Genomic DNA, 25,759 nt, shown 5'->3' with positions numbered 1-25,759 from the left:
GAGTATAATTTATAATGTCCACTATAGTTTATCTTTATTTGTTTTTCTGTCAGATTGGTCATCCTTGTTTACAATAGGCCATACTTTTTGCATTCAAATAGCATTTTCATTCTTCAACATTAGATATGACCTTTCCAGTTTTTCAGTTTTGTCTATCTCTTGGTAAAATTGCTTTTGTTCTGTATGGATCACAAAATCCTGGCTATATTGTTCTATCCCTTTTAAAATCTTCTAATTTTGCTTGTTTGGACCATGAGTCTCTGTTTAAATTCCTCTATTATTGCAAGAGTTCTTTTTTTTTTATTATTTATCCTTTATTGTTTATCAAGGATCAAACATTGTGATGTATTTTTTTTTTCAACTAGCTGTTTGACTTTTTAGTCTAAAATGCTACAAAGTCTGGCAATAAAGTCTTTTGATGTTATTTTGATCCAACTTTTTCCAATATGGCTCCAGCATTTTAGTTTGTTTGTCTCTTAATTCCTAATTTCTCTGTTATACAAATTCAAGCATCATTTATTAGCTTGTTTGTCTCTGTTATATTATCAGTTCTAATGTATTCTTGGATTCTATTAAATTTATTCATGATTACACTCAATCTATCTTGTTTTTTTCTTCTTTTATTATTTTTTTTTTGTTGGACTGTTTTTATCAGGATCTCGTTTCTCTAGTTTTTCCTTTTGTAAAGATATTTTCTCTTGTTGCTATTTCTGATTCCTAAATGGTCAAATTGTACTTTTTTTGTTTTGTTATTATCTTTATTATTCTAGGTTTGAGGAATACCATATTCTATGGCATAAAAGACACGTGGGTATATTACATACATCCCAATTTCAACAGTGTATATTCAGGTAAAAAGCTTTTCATGACTTAAAGCTTTTCGGAGGCTGACCAGGGGCTATTTTTTGAGACATTTTTTTCACAAAAAGTGCATCTTATATGTCATTGAATATAGTACTTGATGATTTTTTTCCTATCTTAAAATAAAAGTTATATTCATGTTGGGGAACATGCATAAAAATGAAGAGGAGATTAACAAACATGTTTAATGAAAAACATTCATGAAATTCTTCAAGGTTAACAAGATAATTTTACTATTGTAATTACTATTTAAGGTGGCAAACTATAACAAAATCATTAGTATGATGTACAAAATGCTTCCAGCTTTAAGTTCTGAGTTAAAACTCTGCTGAGGTTGACTTTGCCTTTTATATTTTCAGGGCTGTTAAAATCAGTACCAGTTGAATAATGGGATCAATTTAATCACTTAGCTCCTTGCACCAAAATTTCAGGCCTACGACTCTTAAGTTCCTTCTTGCAGTTGTTGTGATAGGGGTGATGGTGATGATGAGTTTTCTAACCATAGGCAAGGTTTAGTGGTAGCTGCTCCAACATTTGAGGCAATTGTAGTAACAAGGTAATGGCCACATTTCCATGTAAACATTAATATATGGCTCATTGTTTTCTACACAGAATTAGTAATATTTCACTTCACTGATATATGTTTAAACACCCCACAAAAAAAAAAAAGAAGAAGAAAAAAGGAGAAAGAAATAAAAAGGTAAAGCAATAATTCAAATAAAAGAAACATTTAATAGAACAAAATATGTATTTTTTTTTACCTTTCCTCTTTTTTTCTGTAGACAATATTTCCTAAACAGGACATCTTTTCAATCAGACACTGTCTGTGTATGTAAGAGTGTTTGTGAATTTAACATTTTCATAACTGAGATGTCTGAAACATTCTTTTCATTTAGTGAAATGATTTTGATCAGTAAAAAGTTTCTAATGTGAAAGATCCCTAACTCTACAAAGAGTGACATACAACTGGTCATGTAGTAAGGAGATAAAAGCTGCATCTTGATAAGGTTTGCTCTTAACTTTTGTTGTATTGACATGGTGAATCCAGGTCTAATTAGGAATTGATGTCGTCTTAAAATGTAAGACAAATCTATTTCGGATGGTTATTGGATGTCATGGGCAATCAACAAGGTATGTCCTACATTGACACCTGTAGTTTTACTTGCTTTTATGAAAGGGTGTGGAGTAGATTACTTGAAAAGTGGATGTAAGAAATTAATTATTCAACCTTTCGGAAATGATGGAAGGAAAGAAACTGATGAGAGAGAACAAGAGAGGAGAAAAAGGAAAAAATAGAGAACGAAAAATAGACAGACTGGTATGTATACACAGACATACAGACACACACACAGACATACACACATCAGACAGATAGATAAATAGATAAGAGAGATAAATGAAAATTATGAAACTAAGCTAAAAAGAAACAAACGTTTATTTATAAATTTTCTAATGAGACATGAATTCAAATTCATATTTTTGTTTATTTCTCATAAGTTGCAGCTTTGAAAATAAAAATTCTTTTTTATTTTCAACAGTAATAGTCTAATAAGTTAACTGTTAGGTTATAAAAAAAGTCTCATCATATTTCAAGATGGGAAAGAAACAAACATTTCTTTGGTTTTAATTGATATATTTATTATTAATAAAATATGATAATATGATATTTATTATTAATATAATATGATAAAATGCCCCATCTATTTGGCATAACGACCTTCAGGTTTGAACACTCAATATCATTTTTACCCACGTCAGAACTATTAAATTGTTTTCCCATAAAATAAGGTTGCAAAGATCTGAAAAGATGGAGTAAAGGTAGAAAAATAAGAAGAATGAAGCAAAACTGTCATATTTAGAGACATAATAATCTTTTCCTGAGTTACTTGAGTAATATGTGGTCTCAGATTATCATGTAAGAGCAACATCCTCTTACAACTAACCAATGATGAGCACGTTTTCTGAAAATGTTTGTACAATGCTTCAAATTGATTACTATATTTATCCATGTTAACTCTTTCACTTTGGTTTAACACCTTTTGATAGACAATACTCTTCATATCTTATCTAACATAGAGCATAACTATTTATTAAGTATAGCTCTGCTTTGGGGGATAGGTTTTCTTTTATATTGTGTGTTAACTATTGTCATTTGCATTGGAGATGATTAGAAAGAGCCCACTTTTCATCAATTGTGATAAGTCTACCCAAGAAAGGTTTAGTAGCAAAACTATTCTTCAAGGACAAGTAGAGGGCTAACCTGAGAATCAGTCAGATAACGAGGGCCTCACTGACCAAGTTTAGACTCTTTTCTTTGTTCATGAAGTTATTTTATGATCAAAGTGTGACTTGAATTGAACATCTTTGCTAATTCTCATGCAGTTTGCTTACGATTTTTCTAAACTACAATTTTATACAATTTTATCAGAATTGGTTATCCATATTGAGAGAAATTTCCAACACAAAAATTTCTCAAGTGGAACTAACCAAACTACTATTGGCACATCTAAAGACTTTCCATAGGCAGAACAAATATTTCTTGCTACTTTCATTGTTGAAGAACTCACTCCTCTTGTATTTCTGCATGAAGTCTTTGATATGGATCTGATCTAAACTCATTTTAAAAGGGTAAAATTAATACAAATTTATCCTCTAAGATTTGAAGTAATCTGCAAAGAAAGAAAAAAAAAATAGAATATAAAATTTATTGCTTATTTAAAGGGTAAGCATCAAGAAAGTACCCTTAAGGGGATCATGCCAAAGATGTGACAGATCATTTTTTTCCAACTTGACGTTTTTAATGATGGCATTGAGAAATTAAAACAGTTTGATTCAAGGAAGAGAGAGTGAGAGAGGGAGATGTTATACTGTTATCATATTCTCATGTAAGTTATGAGCATATAATTGTATCGATATATATATATACTTTATTTAAAGCAGCAGAAAATTCCACAAAACCTGTTACTCTGAGTTTCGCGTTGCCATTCGTCGGACAGTTTTTGCTAGTTTTTTCTAGCAAAAACTGTCCGATGAACGGCAACGCGAAACTCAGGGTAACAGGTTTTGTGGAATTTTCTGCTGCTTTAAATAAAGCATATTACTCTACCACTGGTATTTGAGTACTCTTTTTTCCACCTTGTTTCACATTTATGTGTTTACTCTGGTATATATATATATATAGGCAGAGAGAGTGAAAGAGAAGGAAAAAGAGGGATGAAGAATGAAAGGGACAGAAGTTAGGAATTGAACTCAAGGACTGCCCCAGGCAGCACACACTCTAGCTACATCACTGCATGCTAATTAAGGAAACAGGCTAGCAGAATTGTTAGCACACTGGGAAAAATGCTTAGTGGCGTTTTGTCCATCTTTACATTCTGAGTTCAAATTCCACCAAGGCTTATTTTGCCTTTCATACTTTTGGTGTCAATAAAATGAATATCAGTTGAGCCCCAGGGAGGTCAATGTAATTGACTTCCCCACACCCTGAAACTGTGGCCATGTAGCAAAATTTGAAATCATTATGTATATTAATTTTTTCATTTTATTTTTATGATGAATTTAAAAGTTTGAGTGAAATATGTTCTATCAAAATGAACTAGGTTAGGTTTCATGAAAAGAAATTTTTCTGAGCTTCAGAAAGTGTAAACATCTTTTACATCAATAAGTGGTTCATTTTTCAAGTAAAACATCTGCTGATGGAGCAATTAAGATGTTTTATTTATACAACCTTTATATATATATATATATATATGTATGTATGTATGTATGTATGTATGTATGTATGTATGTATGTATGTAAGTATGTGTGTGTATGATTGTGTATGTATGTATGTATGTATGTATGTATGTATGTGTATGTATGTATGTATGTATGTGTGTGTGTGTGTATGTATGTATGTATGTATGTATGTATGTATGTATGTATGTATGTATGTATGTATGTATGTAAGCTGGAATATTTTAGCACTTATGAATATAGTTCTCATAGATAAAAAAATATCATTATCAGAATAACTCCTCCCTTTATTTGTTAAACATTTTCCTCTTTTTTGCTTCTTTTTTTCTAAAATTTCATTTTTTTTCATTCAAATGTGACAACAACAACAACAACAACAACAACAACAGTGACAAAAAAAAAAAATCAATTTCTTGACTTTCTCCTTATCAGAGATATCATCAACGACTGATTAGTTCCATTGTATTCAGGAGGGAGAGAGTTTATCTACAACGAAAGATACACTGTAATGGCTTCTTTTTGTGTCTGTCATGCCCATGGGAAAATTTGATCTCCAGACGACCACGTATAAACTCATGAATTTCATCAATAATTTATTTCTACCATGCTATAGTATGGTAGAGTAAAAGAGAGAGAGAGAGTGTGTGTGTGTGAAAGGGAGAGAGGTTGTGAAAGAGAGAAAGAGAGCAAAAGAGAGAGAGAGAGTGTGTGTGTGAAAGGGAGAGAGGTTGTGAAAGAGAGAAAGAGAGCAAAAGAGAGAGAGAGAGTGTGTGTGTGAAAGGGAGAGAGGTTGTGAAAGAGAGAAAGAGAGCGAAAGAGAGAGAGAGTGTGTGTGTGTGTGAAAGGGAGAGAGGTTGTGAAAGAGAGGAAGAGAGCAAAAGAGAGAGAGAGAGTGTGTGTGTGTGAAAGGGAGAGAGGTTGTGAAAGAGAGAAAGAGAGCGAAAGAGAGAGAGAGTGTGTGTGTGTGTGAAAGGGAGAGAGGTTGTGAAAGAGAGGAAGAGAGTGAAAGAGAGAGAGAGAGAGTGTGTGTGAAAGGGAGAGAGGTTGTGAAAGAGAGAAAGAGAGCAAAAGAGAGAAAGAGAGTGTGTGTGTGAAAGAGAGAAAGAGAGCAAAAGAGAGAGAGAGAGAGCTGTTTGGTGTGTGTGAAGGAGAGGTATACTATTCTAGAACAACAAAGGCAAAAAACATTAACGTGCTCCAGCATGGCCGCAGTCAAATGACTGAAACAAGTAAAAGAATAAAAGAGTAACTGCAACAAACATCAATAAGCTCGACAACTTCAGCAACAATCCCAACTATTACAACAGCCACAACAACAGCAATATGGAAGATAAAACCACAACAACAATATCAACAATAACAGCGTTAACGACAACAACACAACCATCATCATTATCATCAACAACAACAACATAACAGCAGTAATATATAAAATGCATTCATAGAAACAATATTAACAACAACAACATTAACCAATAGCAATGACCAACATCAACAACGTTTACAGCAATCATAACACCAGCAACTATCACAGCAACAACAAATTCATCATCATCATCATCGTCATCAACCATAACAATCACAACATCAACAACAACAACCATAACAACAATCACAAAAACCACCACGGCTACTGCAATGGTCTTCAATGATGTGTAGTTTGTAACCGAGAAATAAGTAATTCCCACTTGAATACCAATTTCTTTACTACCCACAAGGGACCGAACACAAAGCTCAATAATAATAATAATAATAATAATAATAATGGTTTCAAATTTTGCTGCAAGGGCAGTCATTTTGATGCAGGGGACTAGTTGATTACATCAACCCTAGTGTGTCACTGGTACTTAATTTATCGACCCTGAAAGGATGAAAGGCAAAGTCAACCTCGGAGGAATTTGAAGACAGACAAAATACCGTTAAGCATTTTGCCCATTGTGCTAACCATTATACTAGATCACTGCCTTAGACAATAATAATAATAATAAGAAGAAGAAGAATGATAATGATAATAATAATAATAATAATAATAATAATAATAATAATAATAATAATAATAACAATAAAAGTATGATAGTGATGATTTCTTTTAGTGGCCACATGGGCCCAAGACATGGGGGACAATATCAAAAGACAAGATACAACACACAAACAGGTGGAATTTACATCGATTAAGGGGAGACACTACAACCATAAGAAAATAACCAAAGAATATAAAAATAGAAATTAGAAAACTAAATAGTTAATTAATAAAATCCTCAATAGTGGGGTAGATAATTAAAAGAAAAGCTTGCACAAAATGTTCTGGATTACTCTGCCATCTCCAAGGAATTGGAAGTGCCATCTTCCAGTTACTTTCCTTCCACTTAGAAAAGCATTCTCAGAGTAGGTCTGCTCAGCCTCACCAGTCTAACCCTCTTATCCACCTTTCAATAAACACACTAAAAGGTAGCACCTCCCTCTTGATCCTCACCTACCTCTTCAAGTTATATATGAAGAAACTTATGAGAGCTTGGTCAGATAGGAAAGTGCCTGTCTTCAAACTGTTCAGAAAGGTCCACCACACCAGCACTTTTGTCACAGCAACTAAAAATAGAGAAATGAAGTAGGTTGACAAAATTATTTTTTGAACCAGTTGAAGACACACAAGATGTCGGAATATCGTTCACTAGATAACATTGGCACTCTTCTTTTAATTTTGACTCTATATCTTCTGGAGGAGTTACCTCAATCCTTTATATATTATTTTTATTATTATCATTATTATTATTATTATTATTATTATTATTATTATTATTATTATTATTATTATTATTATTATTATTATTATTATCATTATTATTATTTGTTCACTGGCTGGAACTGAATTCGCAAAATTCTACCAGGACACCTGATGAAGGCTGGAGAGTAAATCAGCTGAAATGTGGTAACAACAAACAAGATGAGGAGACATATCCATCCAATATAAATAATGTAAATAAAGACACACTCAATTCACTCAAATAGCTCATGATTCAATAGAATAGCTCAAATGGAACCATCTTCACAGACAACACTCATTTTATACAATAATAACCTAATAATCTAAAATAATACATCATCATCATCATCATCATCATCGTTTAACGTCCTCTTTCCATGCTAGCATGGGTTGGACGATTTTGACTGAGGGCTGGCGAACCAGATGGCTGCACCAGGCTCCAATCTTGATCTGGCAGAGTTTCTACAGCTGGATGCCCTTCCTAACACCAACCACTCCGAGAGTGTAGTGGGTGCTTTTTACATGCCACTGGCATGGGGACCAGTCAGGCGGTACTGGCAATGACCTCACTCAAATCTTTTACACAAGCCACCGGCACAGGTGCCAGTAAGGCGACGTTGGTAACGATCACGCTTGAATCGTGCCCTTTTACGTGCCACCGGCACAAAAGCCAGTTGGCTGCTCTGGCAACGATAACGATCAGATGGTGCTCTTGGCACCCTACAAGCACAGGCACAAGTGCCAGTAAGGCAATGCTGGTAACGATCACACTTGAATGGTGCCTTTCATGTGCCATTGTTAAATATACTACATAAGATTAAGATCCAATAAAATAAGACAACACAATGTACACTAATATAAAAAGAAATAAGAAAGTAAACTCCATTATGAAACGAATTGGTACAATATACCAACAAGCGGCGCAGGAGTGGCTGTGTGGTAAGTAGCTTGCTAACCAACCACATGGTTCCGGGTTCAGTCCCACTGCGTGGCATCTTGGGCAAGTGTCTTCTGCTATAGCCCCAGGCCGACCAATGCCTTGTGAGTGGATTTGGTAGATGGAAACTGAAAGAAGCCTGTCGTATATATGTATATATACATAAGCGTGTGTGTATATGTTTGTGTGTCTGTGTTTGTCCCCCTAGCATTGCTTGACAACTGATGCTGGTGTGTTTACGTCCCCGTCACTTAGGGGTTCGACAAAAGAGACTGATAGAATAAGTAGTGGGCTTACAAAGAATAAGTCCTAGGGTCGATTTGCTCGACTAAAGGCGGTGCTCCAGCAAGGCCACAGTCAAATGACTGAAACAAATAAAAGAGTAAAAGAGTAAAAGAGTAAAGAGGAATCTTTACTTCCTCAACCCCCACAAAGGTAAGAACACAATGTCATACACATCTCAGGAAGCGCACCAGGTGGAGCAGTTGAAATTTGCATGAAACTACCAAAGGATAATTATAATAATCCTTTCTACTTAAAGGTGCAAAGCCTAAAATTTGGGGGAAGGGGACTAGTTGATTACATCGACCCCTGTGTGTCGTTGGTACTTAATTTATTGACCCTGAAAGGATGAAAGACAAAATCGACCTTGGCAGCATTTGAACTCGGAACATAAAGGCAGGTGAAATACTGCTATTTTGTTCAGCATGCTAACAATTTCACCAGCTTGCCACCTTAATAATAATAATGATGATGATGATGATAATAATAATAATAATAATAATAATAATAATAATAATAATAATAATAATGGTTTCAAATTTTGCCACAAAGGTAGCCATTTTGGAGGAGAGGATGAGTTGATTACATCAAGCCCAGTGTTTCACTGGTACTTATTCTATAGACCCTGCAAAGATGAAAAGCAAAGATGACCCTGGTAGAAACATAAGGTGAAATACCACTAAGCATTTTTCCTGGCCAGCTCACTACCTGAAGATAAAAATGATAATAATAATAATCCTTTCTACTAAAGACACAAGGCCTGAATTTTGGTGGGAGTGGACTAGTTGATTATATCGACCCCAGTGTTTCAATGGTATTTGATTCATTGACCCCAAAAAGATGAAAGGCAAAGTTGATCTTAGTGGAACTGGAATTCAAAACATAAAGACAGACAAAATACTTCTAAGTATTTTACTCAGCATGCTAATGGTTCTGCCAGCTCATTGCCTTAAGTAATTGCCAAATAATTGGTGCAGGAGTGGCTGTGTGGTAAGTAGCTTGCTTGCCAACCACATTCTTCTGGGTTCAGTCCCACTGTATGGCACCTTGGGCAAGAGTCTTCTACTATAGCCTCAGGCCAACCAAAGCCTTGTGAGGGGATTTGGAAGATGGAAACTGAAAGAAGCCCGTTGTATATATGTATATGTATATATATGTGTGTGTGTGCATGTGTGTCTGTGCTTGTCTTCCCAACATCGCTTGACTACCGATGCTGCTGTGTTTACGTCCCCGTAACTTAGCGGTTCGGTAAAAGAGACCAATAGAATAAGTACTAGGCTTACAAAGAATAAGTCCTGGGGTCGATTTGCTCAACTAAAGGCGGTGCTCGAGCATGGCCATTGTCAAATTACTGAAACAAGTAAAAGCGTAAAAGAGAGGGTAATAGTAATGATAGTTATTATTATTATTGACCCCAGTAGTTGACTGTTTTACCTTCAAGGTGTTGTCCCAGCATGGCCACAGTCTAATGACTGAAACAAGTAAAAGATTAAAAGATAAATAAAAAGATACCAGATACATTGTTGGAAGGAAGGTTTCCTTCACAGATCCCTTTATTTTCTAGAAAAACCCACCTCTCTCTAAGTGCGAAGGAATGTTAGGATTGTGACACCTGGAAAGCAGTTGATCCTAAGTCTGCAGGATCTTTTGTTGAATTTGAGGTAAATGACAATGATGACTTCAAAACAGTTCCTTTGCCTGGGTCAGGGCAGAAATTGCACCCACAATCATTGTAGATAACATTAAAACAAAACAAAAAGGGGGCACTGGAATGATTGGCAAGGTTCACTCACATCGGCTGTCAGGTTAAGAAGCTTACTTTAAACCAACATGGTTTGGGTTCCGTTCCATTGTGTATCTACTTTAGCCCCATGCCAGCCAATGCCTTGTGAGTGAATTAGATAGATGGAAACTCCGTGGAAGCCAATTGTATATATGTGTGCATGGGTGGGTGGGTGTGTATGTCTTTGTATTTATTTTCCATTATTTGACAACTAGTGGAGGCACATGGCTTAGTGGTTAGGATGTTGGACTCATGAGTGTAAGATTGTGGTTTCAATTCCTTGACCAGGTGACACGTGTTGTTGAGCAAACACTTCCTTTCACGTTGCTCCAGTCCACTCAGCTGGCAAAAATGGATAATCATGTGATGGACTGGTGTCCATCCAGATGGGGAATATATATGCCATGGAACCAGGAAACTGGCTGTTATGAGTCAGTATGACTCAAGGAGGTAACTTTACCTTTACCTTTACCACTTGGCAACTGATGTGAGTTTGTTTACATCCTCATGACTAAACAGTGTGGCAAAAGACAGTGGTAGAATCAGTAACAGACTTGGAAAGAAAAACAAGTATTGCAGTTGATTTGTTGATCTGACACCCTTCAAGGCAGTGTCCTAGCAAGGCTGCAGCCCAATGACTGAAATAAGTAAAAGAAGGTTATATACATGACCATTACTAACACAACGATCTCTCTCTCTCTCTCTCTCTTCTCTCTCTCTCTCTCTCTCTCTATCTCTCTCTCTCTCTCTCTCTCTATCTCTCTCTCTCTATATATATATATATCTCTCTCTATCTATCTATCTATCTATCTTCCTCTCTCTTTTACTAGTACTGCAACAGTTGCTGCACTTTTGAATTTACATACTTATTACCACACTCATTTGCCTCCTCAGCCATTTTTCTGAACTCATCTGATTATACAAACTATTCAACAAATACTGTTCTTAGCCCTTTTGATACCATTACAGCCAAAACTGCTCTGGTTGTTTTATATAAACCTTTTTGTTTTAAAGGAATCTAAATAGAAATTAAAATCTTTTTTTTTTATATCCACTTGCCCAGGACTGCATCTGGTTCTATGATAAAGCTTTCTGTTTTCAAAGTGTTTTCTGTTTTCTAAACTCAATACTTCCACTAAAGTGTCATGTTAATTTATGTTCCAAATACCAGCATAATCCTGGTGAGCTCACACTAATTCAATGGTGGTGCCCCAGCATGGCCACAGCTCGTGTGCTGAAACTAGATAAAATAAATAATAAGGACAAAGTCATTTTACTAACATTGTAATTATTTTCAAAATTAATTGAAACAAAAGCCATTCAGTTCCCTTCCAGGACTTACATCTTGTAGGCATCAACAATCTACAAAAATCCAAGGTAAATATCTCCAATCTGAGAGGACTTAAAAATTCCTTTCACATTCTGTAATAGAGGAAACAGAAGAACATTCTCCACTCAATTTTTACTCCATTTCAAAACAGAATATAGGTAGGACTTAAATCTGATATAAAATATGTTTGTACTTACTAAAAATACTTCCATTTGTCTCAAATTACTTTTTATGAGCCTTTTCTAATAGAGTAACTCCATGGTTTTGGTTTCACAATTCTACTATGCTGTACCTTGGGGAAAATATTTTTACCATAGCTTCATCTGCCCAAAACCTTGTGACTAAAATTTGGTAGATGGAAACTGTGATGAATTCTGTCAGAGTGGCTACTTCTGTATTTGCATGGAAGACTCAATCTATTGTTCATATTAATACAACTACTTGGTTTTTGAGTGACGTTAAGTGTGTCTGCACTGTTCCAAGAATTTTGTCTTGGTCTCTGAGCTGTCTATAATTGTCTTCCCTCCACACAACAGTCTAAGAGACTCTGAAAAGTGTTAAGGGCTTTGGTCTACTTCCACTCACTAAAGTCATGACAAACAATATATTAAATGTAGTATTACACAATTAAATTAACCCTTTTGCTATTATAGTTCTGCCAAAATATGATCCTTTGATTTCACTTTATTTTAAAAAATAATTTAGTTAAATAACTTTGTCATCGTTAGTCTGGTATCTAGAGTATAAATTAGCATGGAATTTTAATTAGAGGTTTTAATTCAAAATACTTCAAAACTGGAAGTGAGTATCATAGGATGAAAGTTAGTCCAAAGTGGGTTGGTATTAAAAATAGTTAATTAAAATAACTTTTTTATGAAATTATTAATGCCATTTTTTTTTTTGTATTTCCTTTTTATTTTTACAGGTGTCAAAGGTGTCCAACTTAAACTGACTCCAGATGCAGACAGAAAAACCTTACCTCAAGTTCTTAGCAGACCTAGAAATAGCAATCTTGCCATTAGTTCTTCTTACCAAACAAGTCCTAAACAGTTTAGTCAGACCAATAATGTTATAAATCTAAAAACAACTCAAGTGGATAATGCTAACATGCCTCCAACCTGGAATTTACCAATGCGGAATAGTTTCACAGCATACAATAAGCCTTTACCGAAAGTACCATTTTCGTGAATAACCAGTTTTGTTTGAACGCTTTTCCTACCCGCAAACACAAATCTAAATGAATGTTAGTTTTATAACAGCTAGGACTTTTATTAGCTAGCACCATTAATCAGCTGCTACACATAATAAATGATATTATGCTATATAACATTTTAAGACCTAATAACCACAAGAATTATAGCGTTAAAAACCAATATTTCTAATGTATTTTGACATAGCGAAGCATAAGGTATGAAGATAACTTCCTGCTGACTTTAAAGAAATGCATTGCAGACTTCTTGTATGGATATAATCTGTTCCAGTTACACATATGCAATTAGAGTGAAAGGATTTTTTTTCCTGACTTTTCATATTAATATCTCAAAACTTCACAATATTAAACTCTTAACTCATTAATTAAGTGCCAGGAAAAGATGGAAATTTCCACAGGCTATAAGATTCATATAATTATTCATTAATTATTTATTTCATATCATCATTGTCATCATCATCATCATCAACATTGTTGCCATCATCATCAACACCATCATCATCATCATCAACACCACCATTATCATCATCATCATCATCATCATCATAGTCGTTATCATTCATCCTCTTCATCATCATAATTGTCATAATTCTATTGCTGTGGTTAATAAAAAAATTATTATCAGTCTCATTATTATTATTATTATTATTATTATTATTATTATTATTATTATTATCATTATTATTATTATTATTATTATTATTATTATTATTTATTATTATTATTATTATTATTATTATTATTATTATTAGTAATATTATTTAGGTTTTGGGCATTTTCAATCATTTTCAAAATTGATTCTGTTCCTAATTTCACTAAATTCTAATTTCTTATCAAATTATTATTATTATTATTATTATTATTATTAATTTCATTTAAATATTTTTCTTTTCTCCTCTTCCTTCTTTCCTCTTTACCACCTCCATACAAACTATATATTTGATATATTTGTCATTAAATATATACATGCTTACATGCATGCAAGATATATATATATATATATATATATACACACACACACACACACACACATGTATACATATATATATATACATACAAATATATATGTGTGTGTGTATGTGTGTGTGTGACTTTTTTTCCCATTTTTAATTTACAGAGGGTTATTTAAATTGGAATGAGATATTTGAGATCAATATTTTTCAATTAGAAACGTATAAAAATGTATTTTATATTTGTCATCTATGTTAGCATATCCATAACAAACAGAAACATTAAAAAGCGTATGGATTCTAGTTAAAATATGCAATTCTGGTTTTTCCTTGGAAAAAAGAGAAAAGAAAAGAAAAACATTTCTTGAAATTTTCCAAAAATATTTGCAAAATTTTCAAGTTTTGGAAAGATTAGATTCAGCATCAAACTTCAAATGGATGTAGAAAAAGTCTGCCATTTACTTCTCTTGCTGCAGACAATTGATGAAGCCATTCTAGCCAAGTGTCTTCTCTCTATCTTTGTCAATATTGCAAAGAATTTATGGGATTCAAGTAAGTTAATTTCGTATTTCTATATTCTGATTTGTTTATATTTGTTTTTATTTTCTGAAATATATGTTGATGCAGACATGGATGTGTGGCTTAAGAATTTCCCTTCATAACAATGTGGTTTGGATTTGGTCCTACTAAGTGGCATTTTGGGAAGTGACTTCTACTATAGTCTAGGTTCGTCCAAAACCTTGTGAGTGGATTTGCTAGACAGAAACTGAAAGAAGCTAAGGCGGCGAGCTGGCAGAAACATTAGCACACCAGGCGAAATGCTTTGTGGTATTTCGTCTACCACTGCATTCTGAGTTCAAATTCCACCGAGGTCAACTTTACCTTTCATAAATTAAGTACCAGTTATGCACTAGGGTCGATATAATCGACTTAATCCATTTGTCTGTCCTTGTTTGTCCCTCTGTGTTTAGCCCTTTGTGAGCAATAAAGAAATAAGAAACTGAAAGAAGCTTGTTGTGCACGGGCATGTCAGTGTACATGTGTGTGTGTGCGTGTGTGTGTGTGAGTGTGTGTGCGTGTGCATGTGTGTGTGTGAGTGTACGTATGTATGTGTGCATGTGTTTATGTCCCCTTATCTTGGCATTGCATGCTAACTGTAAACATGCTGCTGTCATACTAGCAGAGCCATTGCTTGAAATCAAGTAAGTGTTGGCGACAGGAAGAGCATCTAGTCATAGAAAATCTGCCTCAATGAATTTCTACTGACTCATGCAAACATTTGGGATTTCAAAACAAAAGATGATGATGATTGTGATGATGATGATGATGATGATGATGATTTCGATGTTATGTTAGCTTGTCATTTTGTGCTTTCCCTTATCTTGTGTTAGCAATGCAGCAAAGACAACTTTATTCAGCAAACAGTGATGGTGCTAGTTGTTGTTGTTGTTGTCGTTAATGATGTTATGTAACGACCAGGTCAGCTCTGTGATCAAGGCTGTGAATTGGTAAAATATCAAATCAAGTACCTTGCTTACCAATCATGTACTATAAGAGTTTATTTCTCCTAGGTCTCTCTCCCTTTCTCTTGCATTATCAGTTACTTTGAAGGGGCCAAGAAAGGTGCTTTTTCACCTCTCAACACCACTCTGTGGAATCAACAAGAATAAAAGAAACCATGATGAAGCAGACTTACAAGTAATGGTATTCTAGCCATAACTGTCTTGTCCATTTTTTCTTTTCCTTTTCTTTTTTGTAAGATATAAAATATCCAGGAATACACTTTTGTATGTCATTTATATTTTTAGTAAGCAAAATGTGACTTCAGAGAAATTTGGCTACTATTTCTCACAAGCTAGCAGCTCCCAAAGAGGCTCTTCCATAGATTGAGCCTGTTGTTATTGTTGGCAGTGCTATTGTTGTTTAGCCTAAGGTGAGACTTGATCAAACAGACCTATGTTCAAAGCCATTCAAGTCAAGACTGTCCTATCCTTCACTTAAGAGCATTGTGTAAGACTATTCTGAGACCCCCTTCGGTCATGACACAGACCAAGGGATTGCACCTAGAAGATTACTCTCCTAGGCACAAGTCTGGGCAAAGCTGTTTATGGAAGACCAGCAGTCACCCATGCATACCAGCCTCCCCTCTCCATGCCACCAATGTTATCCAAGAGAAAGGCAAAGGGTGATACAGTTTGGCACCTTTGATGGTGCAACTCATTTCTACAGCTGAGGGAACTGGAGCAACGTGGAATAAAGTGTCTTGCTCAAGAACACAACACACAACCCGGTCCAGGATTTGAGCTCACAACCTCATGATTGTAAGCTCGACGCTCTAACCACTGAGCCGTGCACCTTCACAACTAAGAGTATACTACTCAATATATTCCATCGTTACGAAGAAAATAAAGTATAGCAATTTGAGGAAGATTTCCTTGCTATTTCTATCAGGAAGACTGATCATGCGGATGCTGCCATGGTGAGTTATGAACTAAAAGCAAATGAAATAAACAAATAAAACAAACTAAAAATGTCTTGGTAATTTTAAATTCAACATGATTTTTTTTTGTATAATTGTTTCTATTTTTGTTATTCCTTTTTTAATCCTTTTTCTTTTATTATTTATTTATTTATTTAATTATTTAAAACTATATTCAAATTATGTCATTTGGTTTAAATTTTAGTTTCTGTTTCTGAAACATCCATGAATAGTCAAAAGATAGCAAAAGTAGACAGTTATAGACTTTGGACATTCAATGGACACTGATGCCTAGTGCTATTATTATTGCACACAGACATACACAAACACACATACACACACACACACATACATACACACACTAAAAGAAAGACAGAGATAGAGAAAGAGAGAAAAAGAAAGATAGAGAGAGAGAGAGAGAAATGGAGGGAGGGAGGAGAGAGAGAAAATGAAAGAAGAAGCAAAGATAAAATCTTCAGCAGTCAAAACACACTAATAAATATAAGTTGATTCTAAAATTGGTTTCAGTCCTCCAATTATGATATTTAATTTGAAACCAGAATTACATGGCTTGAAAGCAAAAGCTTATAAATTAGGTTTGCCTGCAAATATCTAATAAAATTTCAAGATGTGAATAGCAAACTTATATCTCTCTCAATGGAAAGAATTGTGTTTCACTTTGTTAAACATGATATATGCCATTTCATTCTTGGTTTTCTTCTACTTAATCCTTCTCTTTGCCTCCAACTTCGACCATCACTGCTTTATTTTTCCTTTTAATATCTAATTTTGTGCCATGAAGTGTATACTAGCCTTTGCGGCATATCTTTACAGGACAGTTTATCATTAAATTACATTTCAGAGAGGGAGAAACTTGCAATCACACCCCTCTACTATACACGCATATATATGCACAGACAGAACAGACAGCTTACACTCGGAAGATATTCAGATCACACACACACATACACACATACAAACACACAGAGGAGATATAATACAGAAAGCACACATACATACATACACACAGCATTCCTCTTATTGGGAAAGTAGCTAATAAATATCCAGCTATTTCTTAATTCTTGTTTTCCATCTGTGATCTCTTTTATAATTGAATATTATAGTAATAGATACTTTCATTAGAAATTCTGAAATGTAATTCTGATTAAAAATTGATCAAATTGGCAAAACAATTCGCTGAAGAAAACCCGCAGATATAAAACCGATCTTATTATTTTTCCTGTCCTTAGATGTTGTTCTTGTTTATGTTGCCATTCTTGTCTCGTCTTCATCATCATTATTGTTGTTGTTGTTGTTGTTGTTGCTTTTGTTCATGTGGCTGTTGTTGTTGCTGCTGTTATTGCTGTTGTTGTTGCCATTGGATTAGAAAGTTGATTATAGGATTTGGTTAAATGTGATATATTTTTAAAACAACAAAATCAATGACAATGATAATGCTACCTGCAACAACAACAACAACAACAACAATAACAACAACACCAATAGTGAACGAACAAGGCTGTTTCTAAATGGTCATTGATCTTTTCTACAATAGGTACAAGACCTGAAATTTTGGGGCCGGGGGTCTAGTCAATTATATCAACCCCAGTGCTCAACTTATACTTATTCCATCAACCCGAAAAGATGAAAGAGAAAGTTGACCTCAGTGGAATTTGAACTCAGAATGTAATGCTTGGCAGCATTTTGTCTGGCATGCTAATGATTCTGCTGGCTCACTGCCTTAACTTGCTAGAAATAATGTTTTCAAATTTTGGTACAAGGCCAGTAATTTGGGTGTGGGTAAATTAATTCAATCAACCCCAGTATTCAACTGTTACTTATTTTATTGACTCTGAAAAAGTGAAAGGCAAAGTCGACTTCAGTGGAATTTGAACTCAGAACATAAAGACAGACAAGATATTGCTCAGCATGCTAACGATTCTGCCAGCTCACCACCTTTAATTTACTAGAAATAATGCCATGCATAATAATCCTTTCTGTTATAGGCAGAAGGCTTGGAATTTGTGGGGAGGGGTATAATCAATCACATAGACCCTAGAACTTGACTGGTACTTAATTTATCAACTCCAAAAGGATGAAAGGCAAAATCGACCGTGGCAGAATTTGAACTCAGATCATAAGGACAGGCGAAATACTGCTAAGCATTTTGCCCAGTGTGCTAAGAATTCTACCAGGTCACCGCCGTTAACTTGCTAGAAATAATGACATGTGTAATAATGAGAGAACATGGGGAATGTAGTATTACTTATATGTGAGCAGACGGTGACCTGGGGCTTAACAGCAACATTAACCACAATAAAAAAGCATAAAGACAAAAGCAATAATGATCACAAGAATAAGAATAACAACAGTAACTACAATAACGATAGGTTGTTAGCAGTAATGACAACAACAATAAGTATAACAACAGGCGCAGGAGTGGCTGTGTGGTAAGTAGCTTGCTTACCAACCACATGATTCCGGGTACAGTCCTACTGCGTGGCACCTTGGGCAAGTGTCTTCTACTATAGCCTCGGGCCGACCAAAGCCTTGTGAGTGGATTTGGTAGACGGAAACTGAAAGAAGCCCATCGTATATATGTATATGTATATATATATATATAGTTAATCCAAACAAGAAAACACAAAAAAACACAACAACGCGAGGACGTGGAACAAATATAGTATTATTGGATGCTCAGGAAGAAAGGGAAGAAGGAGGGTTTTATGTTTCGAGCGGAGCTCTTCGTCAGAAACATAGGAAAAGGAAAGATCCAATGAAGGGAAGACGGAGGAAAAAAATCGCCAACGGTACACATGATGTCACATTATATATATGTATATATATATGTGTGTGTGTGGGAGTTTGTGTTTGTGTGTCTGTGTTTGTCACCTCAACCGATGCTGGTGTGTTTACGTCCCCGTAACTTAACGGTTCGACAAAACAGACCGATAGAATAAGTACTAGGCTTACAAAGAATAAGTCTTGGGGTCGATTTGCACGACTGAAGGTGGTGCTCCAGCATGGCCGCAGTCAAATAACTGAAACAAATAAAAGAGAGTAAAAGAGTAAAAGAATAACAGTAACAACATTAACAACAACCACAGCTCCAACAACAACAAAACTAACAAGATGATAACGGTAGGGAACAACAACAATAACAACATCAATAACAACAGCGATAACAGTAAGAGGAGAAACAGTATCAACAGTAATACTACAGCAATAACAACAACAATAACGATGACAACAACAACAACAATAACAACAGCAATGACAAGAACAGCAATAGCATGAGTAAGGACAAGAACAATAACAACAACTACAACAACAAAACAATAATAACAACAACAGCAGTTACCACATCAACACCGATACAACTTCAACATCAACAATAATAACAATAACAACAACAACTTCAGAAGTATGAAATGAAATCAAAAAGAGATTTACTATCGCATGACCCTTTGTCTTCTTTATTGTCGCATGTTAAAGAATCTTTTGCCCTTGAGGCAAATGTCGACCCCCCTCCATGTCTTACTTCCTGCTATTGAGTGAGGAATTGAGATTATAAATTCATCTTTAACAATCCATTTTCTAAGTGAAATTCACTTGGATTTCCAATTTTCTGCTCCAAACACACACACACACACATAGGCACTCATTCCTCTATCATACACACACACACACAATGTATATATGAATGCACATACAATATTATTTCACAACACTACTGCAAATACAAACACAAAACACACACATACACACACACACACACACACACCACACACACACACAGAGAAACACATACACATTCATATATATTCACAGGTAATAAATGCGCACTCAAATACATACAGATATATGTGGCGTGTATGCATACAAAATTGTGATTATATATATATATATATATACACACACACATACACACAGAGACGCTATATATGAATATATGTGCATGTGTATGTATGTGTGTATGTAAATATATATGATATATATACGTATAGATATACATATATGTAATATATATGTGTGTATGCGTGTGTGTGTGCATATATATGTATAAATATATGGTTTATATATGTTATATATACCTTCATACATATATGAATATATATTGTGTATATATATATATATATATACACATATATACACATAGACACTCATGTTACATATATATATATATAATTTGTACCTGAACCCTTTCTCTCTCTTTCTCTATCTCACACACACATACACACACATGCATGTATGCATGCGCATATACACTCATACACATAAATATATACGCACATAGACAGACAGACATATAAAAGAACAGATGCTCTCAAGAGATTTTAGTTATCTCCCTTAAACATTAGTAACTATCACTGCAACCACTGATGTCTGAACCAAAGGAGAAATGTATCTTAGGAGAACTGTTAAAAATAGTTCTCAATTAGAGAGATTCCCCCTGTGACATATCCTAACCCCCACTCTCCCATAGCTTGGGAATATCTCTCCGATGAGAGCACTTCTCCTATCGATTCGTTATTGATATCATTCTGTGGTTATTGATTTATTTTTTTATTTATTTTTTTTCGATTTTTTTTTGCTTTTGTTTATTTTTCTTTTTATATTTGTTAAATGTTAAGAGACTCAGGCCACATGTTCCTTCAAGTTTCAAAACAACATTAATGATGATGATGATGGTGGTGGTGGTGGTGGTAGTGGTAATGTTGATGATGACTATGACAATGTTGACGATGAATAATGATGACGGTGAAGATGATGATGATGCTGATGATCATTACGACAACATTGATGTTGAGAATGATGACAAGAATTATGATGATGGTAATAATGATGATAATGATGAAGATGATTTCTAACAATGGTGCTAAAATACAGAAATTTGAGATAAATGTTTGAAAGTTGGGAAGACAAGTGTGTATGCATACACACACATAATATAAATCATATATTAGCACATATATATATATACTTACAGGAGTGTATATATATGTGTGTGTGTGTATATATATATATTTGTATAAAAATGTCTAGAAGAATTAGCATTAATACAATACAAATATATAAAACAAGCATGTGTATAGGTATGTATCAGAGGATAAACAGTGAAACATATGCACATCCATACAGCTACATGTAGAAATTTACATGTATACATGTGTATATATCTCTCTCTATATATATATATGTTTATATATCAGCCGAAATTGCGAGGATGATCCGGTTCTTGACTGAAGATTGAAGGCTTTGAATGTCCCGTCCGTGTTTTTGTATCGTCTTCTAAATGTTTTGCGTTCTTGTTCCAGTTTGTATTTTTTTTACATATACATATATATATATGTATATATATATATATACATGTATATATATACATACACACATGTATATATGTATGTGTGTGCTTGTGTATCTGTGTGTGTATTTATGTATATATATATATGTGTATAATATTTATATATATATATATATATGTGTGTGTGTGTGTGTGTGTGTGTATGATATTTACATATATATATATAATATATAATACAGGAGTGGCTCTGTGGTAAGTAGCTTGCTTACTAACCACATGGTTCCAGGTTCAGTCCCATTGCATGGCGCTTTTGGCAAGTGTCTTCTAAAGCCTCGAGCCGACCAACGTCTTGTGAGTGGATTTGGTAGATGGAAATTGAAACGAAGCTCATTGTATATATATGTATATATACAAAAGCTAAATATAGGGGTTTATCTTTAGCTAGGTATTTCTTCTGCAGTTGTCAAACCAGGAATATGGCATCAGTGGTGCTTCTACACGGTACAAAACCAAACTGCATCTCATCTAAGAAGACTCTCTTCCTAACGAGATGGGCTATGACCCTCTCTGTGATCTTCATCACCTGATCCAACAGTTTAATACCCCTGTAGTTATTTCTATCTAGTGCATCCCCTTTACCTTTGTAGCAGTTGACTATTGTGCTGCTATGTCAGTCATTGGGTATGACTCCATCATGAACTACCTGATTTAAAATGCAGGTGATTAGGCCATAGCCCACACAACCAGCTGTTTTAAGCATCTCAGCAGTGATTCCTGATGGGCTGGGGATTTTTCCTGGCTTCATACCCCTAATCGCTTTATCTACTAGGGAGCTGTCTATCGGGATAGCTGGTCCCTTTTCTGGGTCAACATTTGGCAGCCTCTCCTCCTCCCATTCATTCTCCACATTCAGCAATCTTTCATAATGGCTTCTCCAAGCCTTTCTTTTCAGAATCATTAAAAGTAAGTGCACCATCATCGATTCAGACACATTTCTCTCTTGTGACATCACAATTTTCTCTCACACACTGTCTTGCAATCCAAAATACCTCAGTTCTTTGGTCATCGTGTCGCTGGACAATGGTGAAGCTCTTTTCCGCTTCACTCTTGGCAATGTATACCTGCCGCCAAGCCTATATATATATATAATTAACTATTTTAACTATTTTAAAATGTTTCAGCAGCAAAGCTGTGGTCATGCTGGAGCACCACCGTTGACTGAGCTCCATCATTATTCGGAACCTCCCCTGATATGTGGCATTTGGTCAATGAGGGAGTTTGATGCTGCTGCCCTCATCTGTGTTTCCTGATGGGAAGTAGGCTCACCTGGAACCCGTATCAAGAAGAGATCCAGTTTTGTTTTAAAGACACTTACATCCATACCATGCAGGTCTCCCAGGCATTTTGGAAGGATATTAAAGAGCTTTGGGCCCTTGAATCCCATGCTGTTGCAGTATCTTTTCCTGAATTTTGATGGCAGTGGGATATTTGGCAGTATGCAGAGGCACCTCGATCTGCAGTTTGAGTAACTTCCAAGGCCTTCTAGGATTTTCCTGATGTATATCACTGCATACCTCTCCTGCCTTCATTCGAGGGAGAAGAATTTTAATTTTAAGTTTTTCCCAGTAGCTGAGATGTTGCATCAAAATGATTTTCTTAGTGTAGCTTCGTGGATTGCTTCAAGTTCCGCTGTGGTTTTTTATTGTGTTGTGACCAAATTTGGAAGCGATAGCCTAAGCGGCTGAGAATGCATGTCCTCCAAAGGATCATCAATGTCTCTTTTCCTCTTGTTATGAAAGTTTGGAGGATCCAGCCAGCCAGCCATCTGCATTTTATTACAAAATTGGTAATATGCACTTGTAAAAATGCATCATTGCTCATGTAAATTCCCAGGTCATGCACTATATATATATGTGTATATATCTATCTATAAATATATATATGTGTGTGTGTGTGTGTGTGTGTGTGTGTGTGTATAAATATATATATATATATATGGATAATTTATATATATATATATATCTGGATAATAAATATATATATATATATGTAATATATGGCCACAGCTCTGAGCTGAAACTAGAAAAAATATATATATATATATATATATATTTCGTGGTAGTCTCTGGATTCCGATGTACATGTATAATATATATATACTAATACAATTGTTTGTTTGTTTTCCACCTGCCTTCGTCTTTTGTCTATTTTCATAAAGCTTCCCCTTATATATATATATATATATATATATATATACATATAAGAAAAATTATATCAATATATCTTGTCTGTCGAAAATCCATATTTGTGCAGCTGAAGATAGCACTGATTTTTAAATTGATGTTATGATTGCATTGTTCAATTAAATAGAGCTGCTTGAAACGTTCGTACTGCATTACTACTTGAAATCCTGTTACGTATTTTGATCGTACATGTATATATATGTATGTATGTATGTATGTAAGTGTCTGCATAAGATTTATATATATATATATCATTTTATTCTTTTATTTGTGTCAGTCATTTGACTGTTGTCATGCTAGAGCACCACCTTTAGTCAAGCTAATCGACCTCACTAATTATTCCATTGGTCTCTTTTGTCAGACAGCTAAATTACAGGGATGTAAATACACCAGCGTTAATTGTCAACTGCTGGTGTGGGGACAAACACAAAATCACAAACATACACACACACACACATATACGACAGACTTCTTTCAGTTTCTACCTACCAAATCTACTCTCAAAGCTTGAGTCTATATTAGAAGGTGCCATGCAAACTTCTTACCACACAGTGACTCCTGTGCCTATATATATATATATATACATATACACACACACATATGTGTGTGTTTAATATATATATATATATATATATATATATATATATTTTACGTTATATTTATATATTTAAATATATATATATATATATGAATACACACATACACATGCACAGGCGCCCACACACACATGCACACACACACACACACACCACACACACACACACACACACACACACACACAAATATATATTTATGTATATGGAATAATCATAAGCATTCATCCATGCAAATCTGTAAAACAAGTTAGATTCCCTGTTGAGCACTTTCAGCTGTGGGTTCTGGTCTGTAACTCTGTTTTAAAAAATGGAGATGGATAGCTGATAGTAGGTGGTCTTCATTTGATACACTTCATGAGGATCAAGCTTTCTATGGTGTCCAGACATCAGATATGTTCTTATATTTCCACACACATATACGTATGTATGGTATGTATGTAAGTATGTATGTATGTATGTATAGTATGTATGTATTTATGTACGTATGTATGTATGTATGTATGTATGTATGTATGTATGTATGTATGTATGTATATCGATGGTGTTTGTGTGTGGTGGGTGTGTGTGTGTCTTGGTATGTGTATTTGTGTGTGCATACATACATAGATACATACATACATATATATATATATATACATTCACATACTGTATATATATATATATATACACACATACACACACACACACACACACACACACACACACATATATATATATATATATATATGTGTGTGTGTGTGTATATATATATATAACATATGTGAATGTATATATATATGTGTATATGTATCTATGTATGTATGCACACATCTATGTATGAGTGCGTATATATATGTATATATATACATATATATACGCACTCACACACATATTCTTAGTCTCTTTTCTATTTCCCTATCAAAATATACATAAACTGTCATACCATCTATCCAACACCAGACATTAGTTCTCCACAGCAAAATGCAATAAAGTTTTTCCCTGATGATCTGATGCAGTTAAACATCCCATTGCACTTGGAACATTCAATGCAGAGTATCTAAAAATATTATAAACTTGTGACCATCATAAATTGTCATATATGATATAGATACATAGATTTATATCTGTGTGTGTGAGTGCATGTGTGTCTCTGTGTGTATGCATATATGTGTGTAAGCATATATATATATATATATATATATGTATATATATATTATATATATAATGTATATATATATATATATGTATATAATATACACTTATAAACATGGGCAAAAGAAAATTATTTCTATGCCAATATGCTGATA

At 34.4% G+C, this 25,759-nt stretch overlaps 2 protein-coding genes and 1 long non-coding RNA gene across 9 annotated transcripts in view; 2 read left to right on the top strand and 1 right to left on the bottom strand.

The window, feature by feature from the left end:
* LOC115219544 (protocadherin beta-2-like) overlaps positions 1 to 13,440 on the top strand; it is a 29,276-nt gene extending 15,836 nt beyond the window's left edge. Inside the window, exon 5 of the mRNA XM_029789746.2 lies at positions 12,616 to 13,440. Within this exon, the coding sequence (XP_029645606.2) occupies positions 12,616 to 12,878 (263 nt within the window). The 3' untranslated portion in view covers positions 12,879 to 13,440. The remainder of the gene's footprint in view (positions 1 to 12,615) is intronic.
* A 551-nt stretch (positions 13,441 to 13,991) lies between these two features.
* Positions 13,992 to 25,759, top strand: part of LOC115219537 (protocadherin beta-15-like) — a 177,645-nt gene continuing 165,877 nt past the window's right edge. For 3 of the 7 annotated variants that reach the window (XM_036509243.1, XM_029789731.2, XM_036509242.1), the window contains exon 1: positions 13,993 to 14,402. The gene's annotated coding sequence lies outside the window, so the exon portion shown is untranslated. Of the gene's footprint in view, positions 14,403 to 25,759 lie in introns of all 7 variants that reach the window. The other 4 variants (XM_029789730.2, XM_036509245.1, XM_036509244.1 and 1 more) reach the window with 2 other exon arrangements.
* Positions 22,901 to 25,759, bottom strand: part of LOC118766071 — a 28,370-nt gene continuing 25,511 nt past the window's right edge. Inside the window, exon 3 of the long non-coding RNA XR_005002002.1 lies at positions 22,901 to 23,057. This is a non-coding gene — a long non-coding RNA (uncharacterized LOC118766071). The remainder of the gene's footprint in view (positions 23,058 to 25,759) is intronic.

Source organism: Octopus sinensis, linkage group LG14 (assembly GCF_006345805.1).
Source record: "Octopus sinensis linkage group LG14, ASM634580v1, whole genome shotgun sequence".
NCBI lineage: Eukaryota > Metazoa > Mollusca > Cephalopoda > Octopoda > Octopodidae > Octopus > Octopus sinensis.
This window is presented reverse-complemented; position numbering and strand designations above follow the sequence as displayed.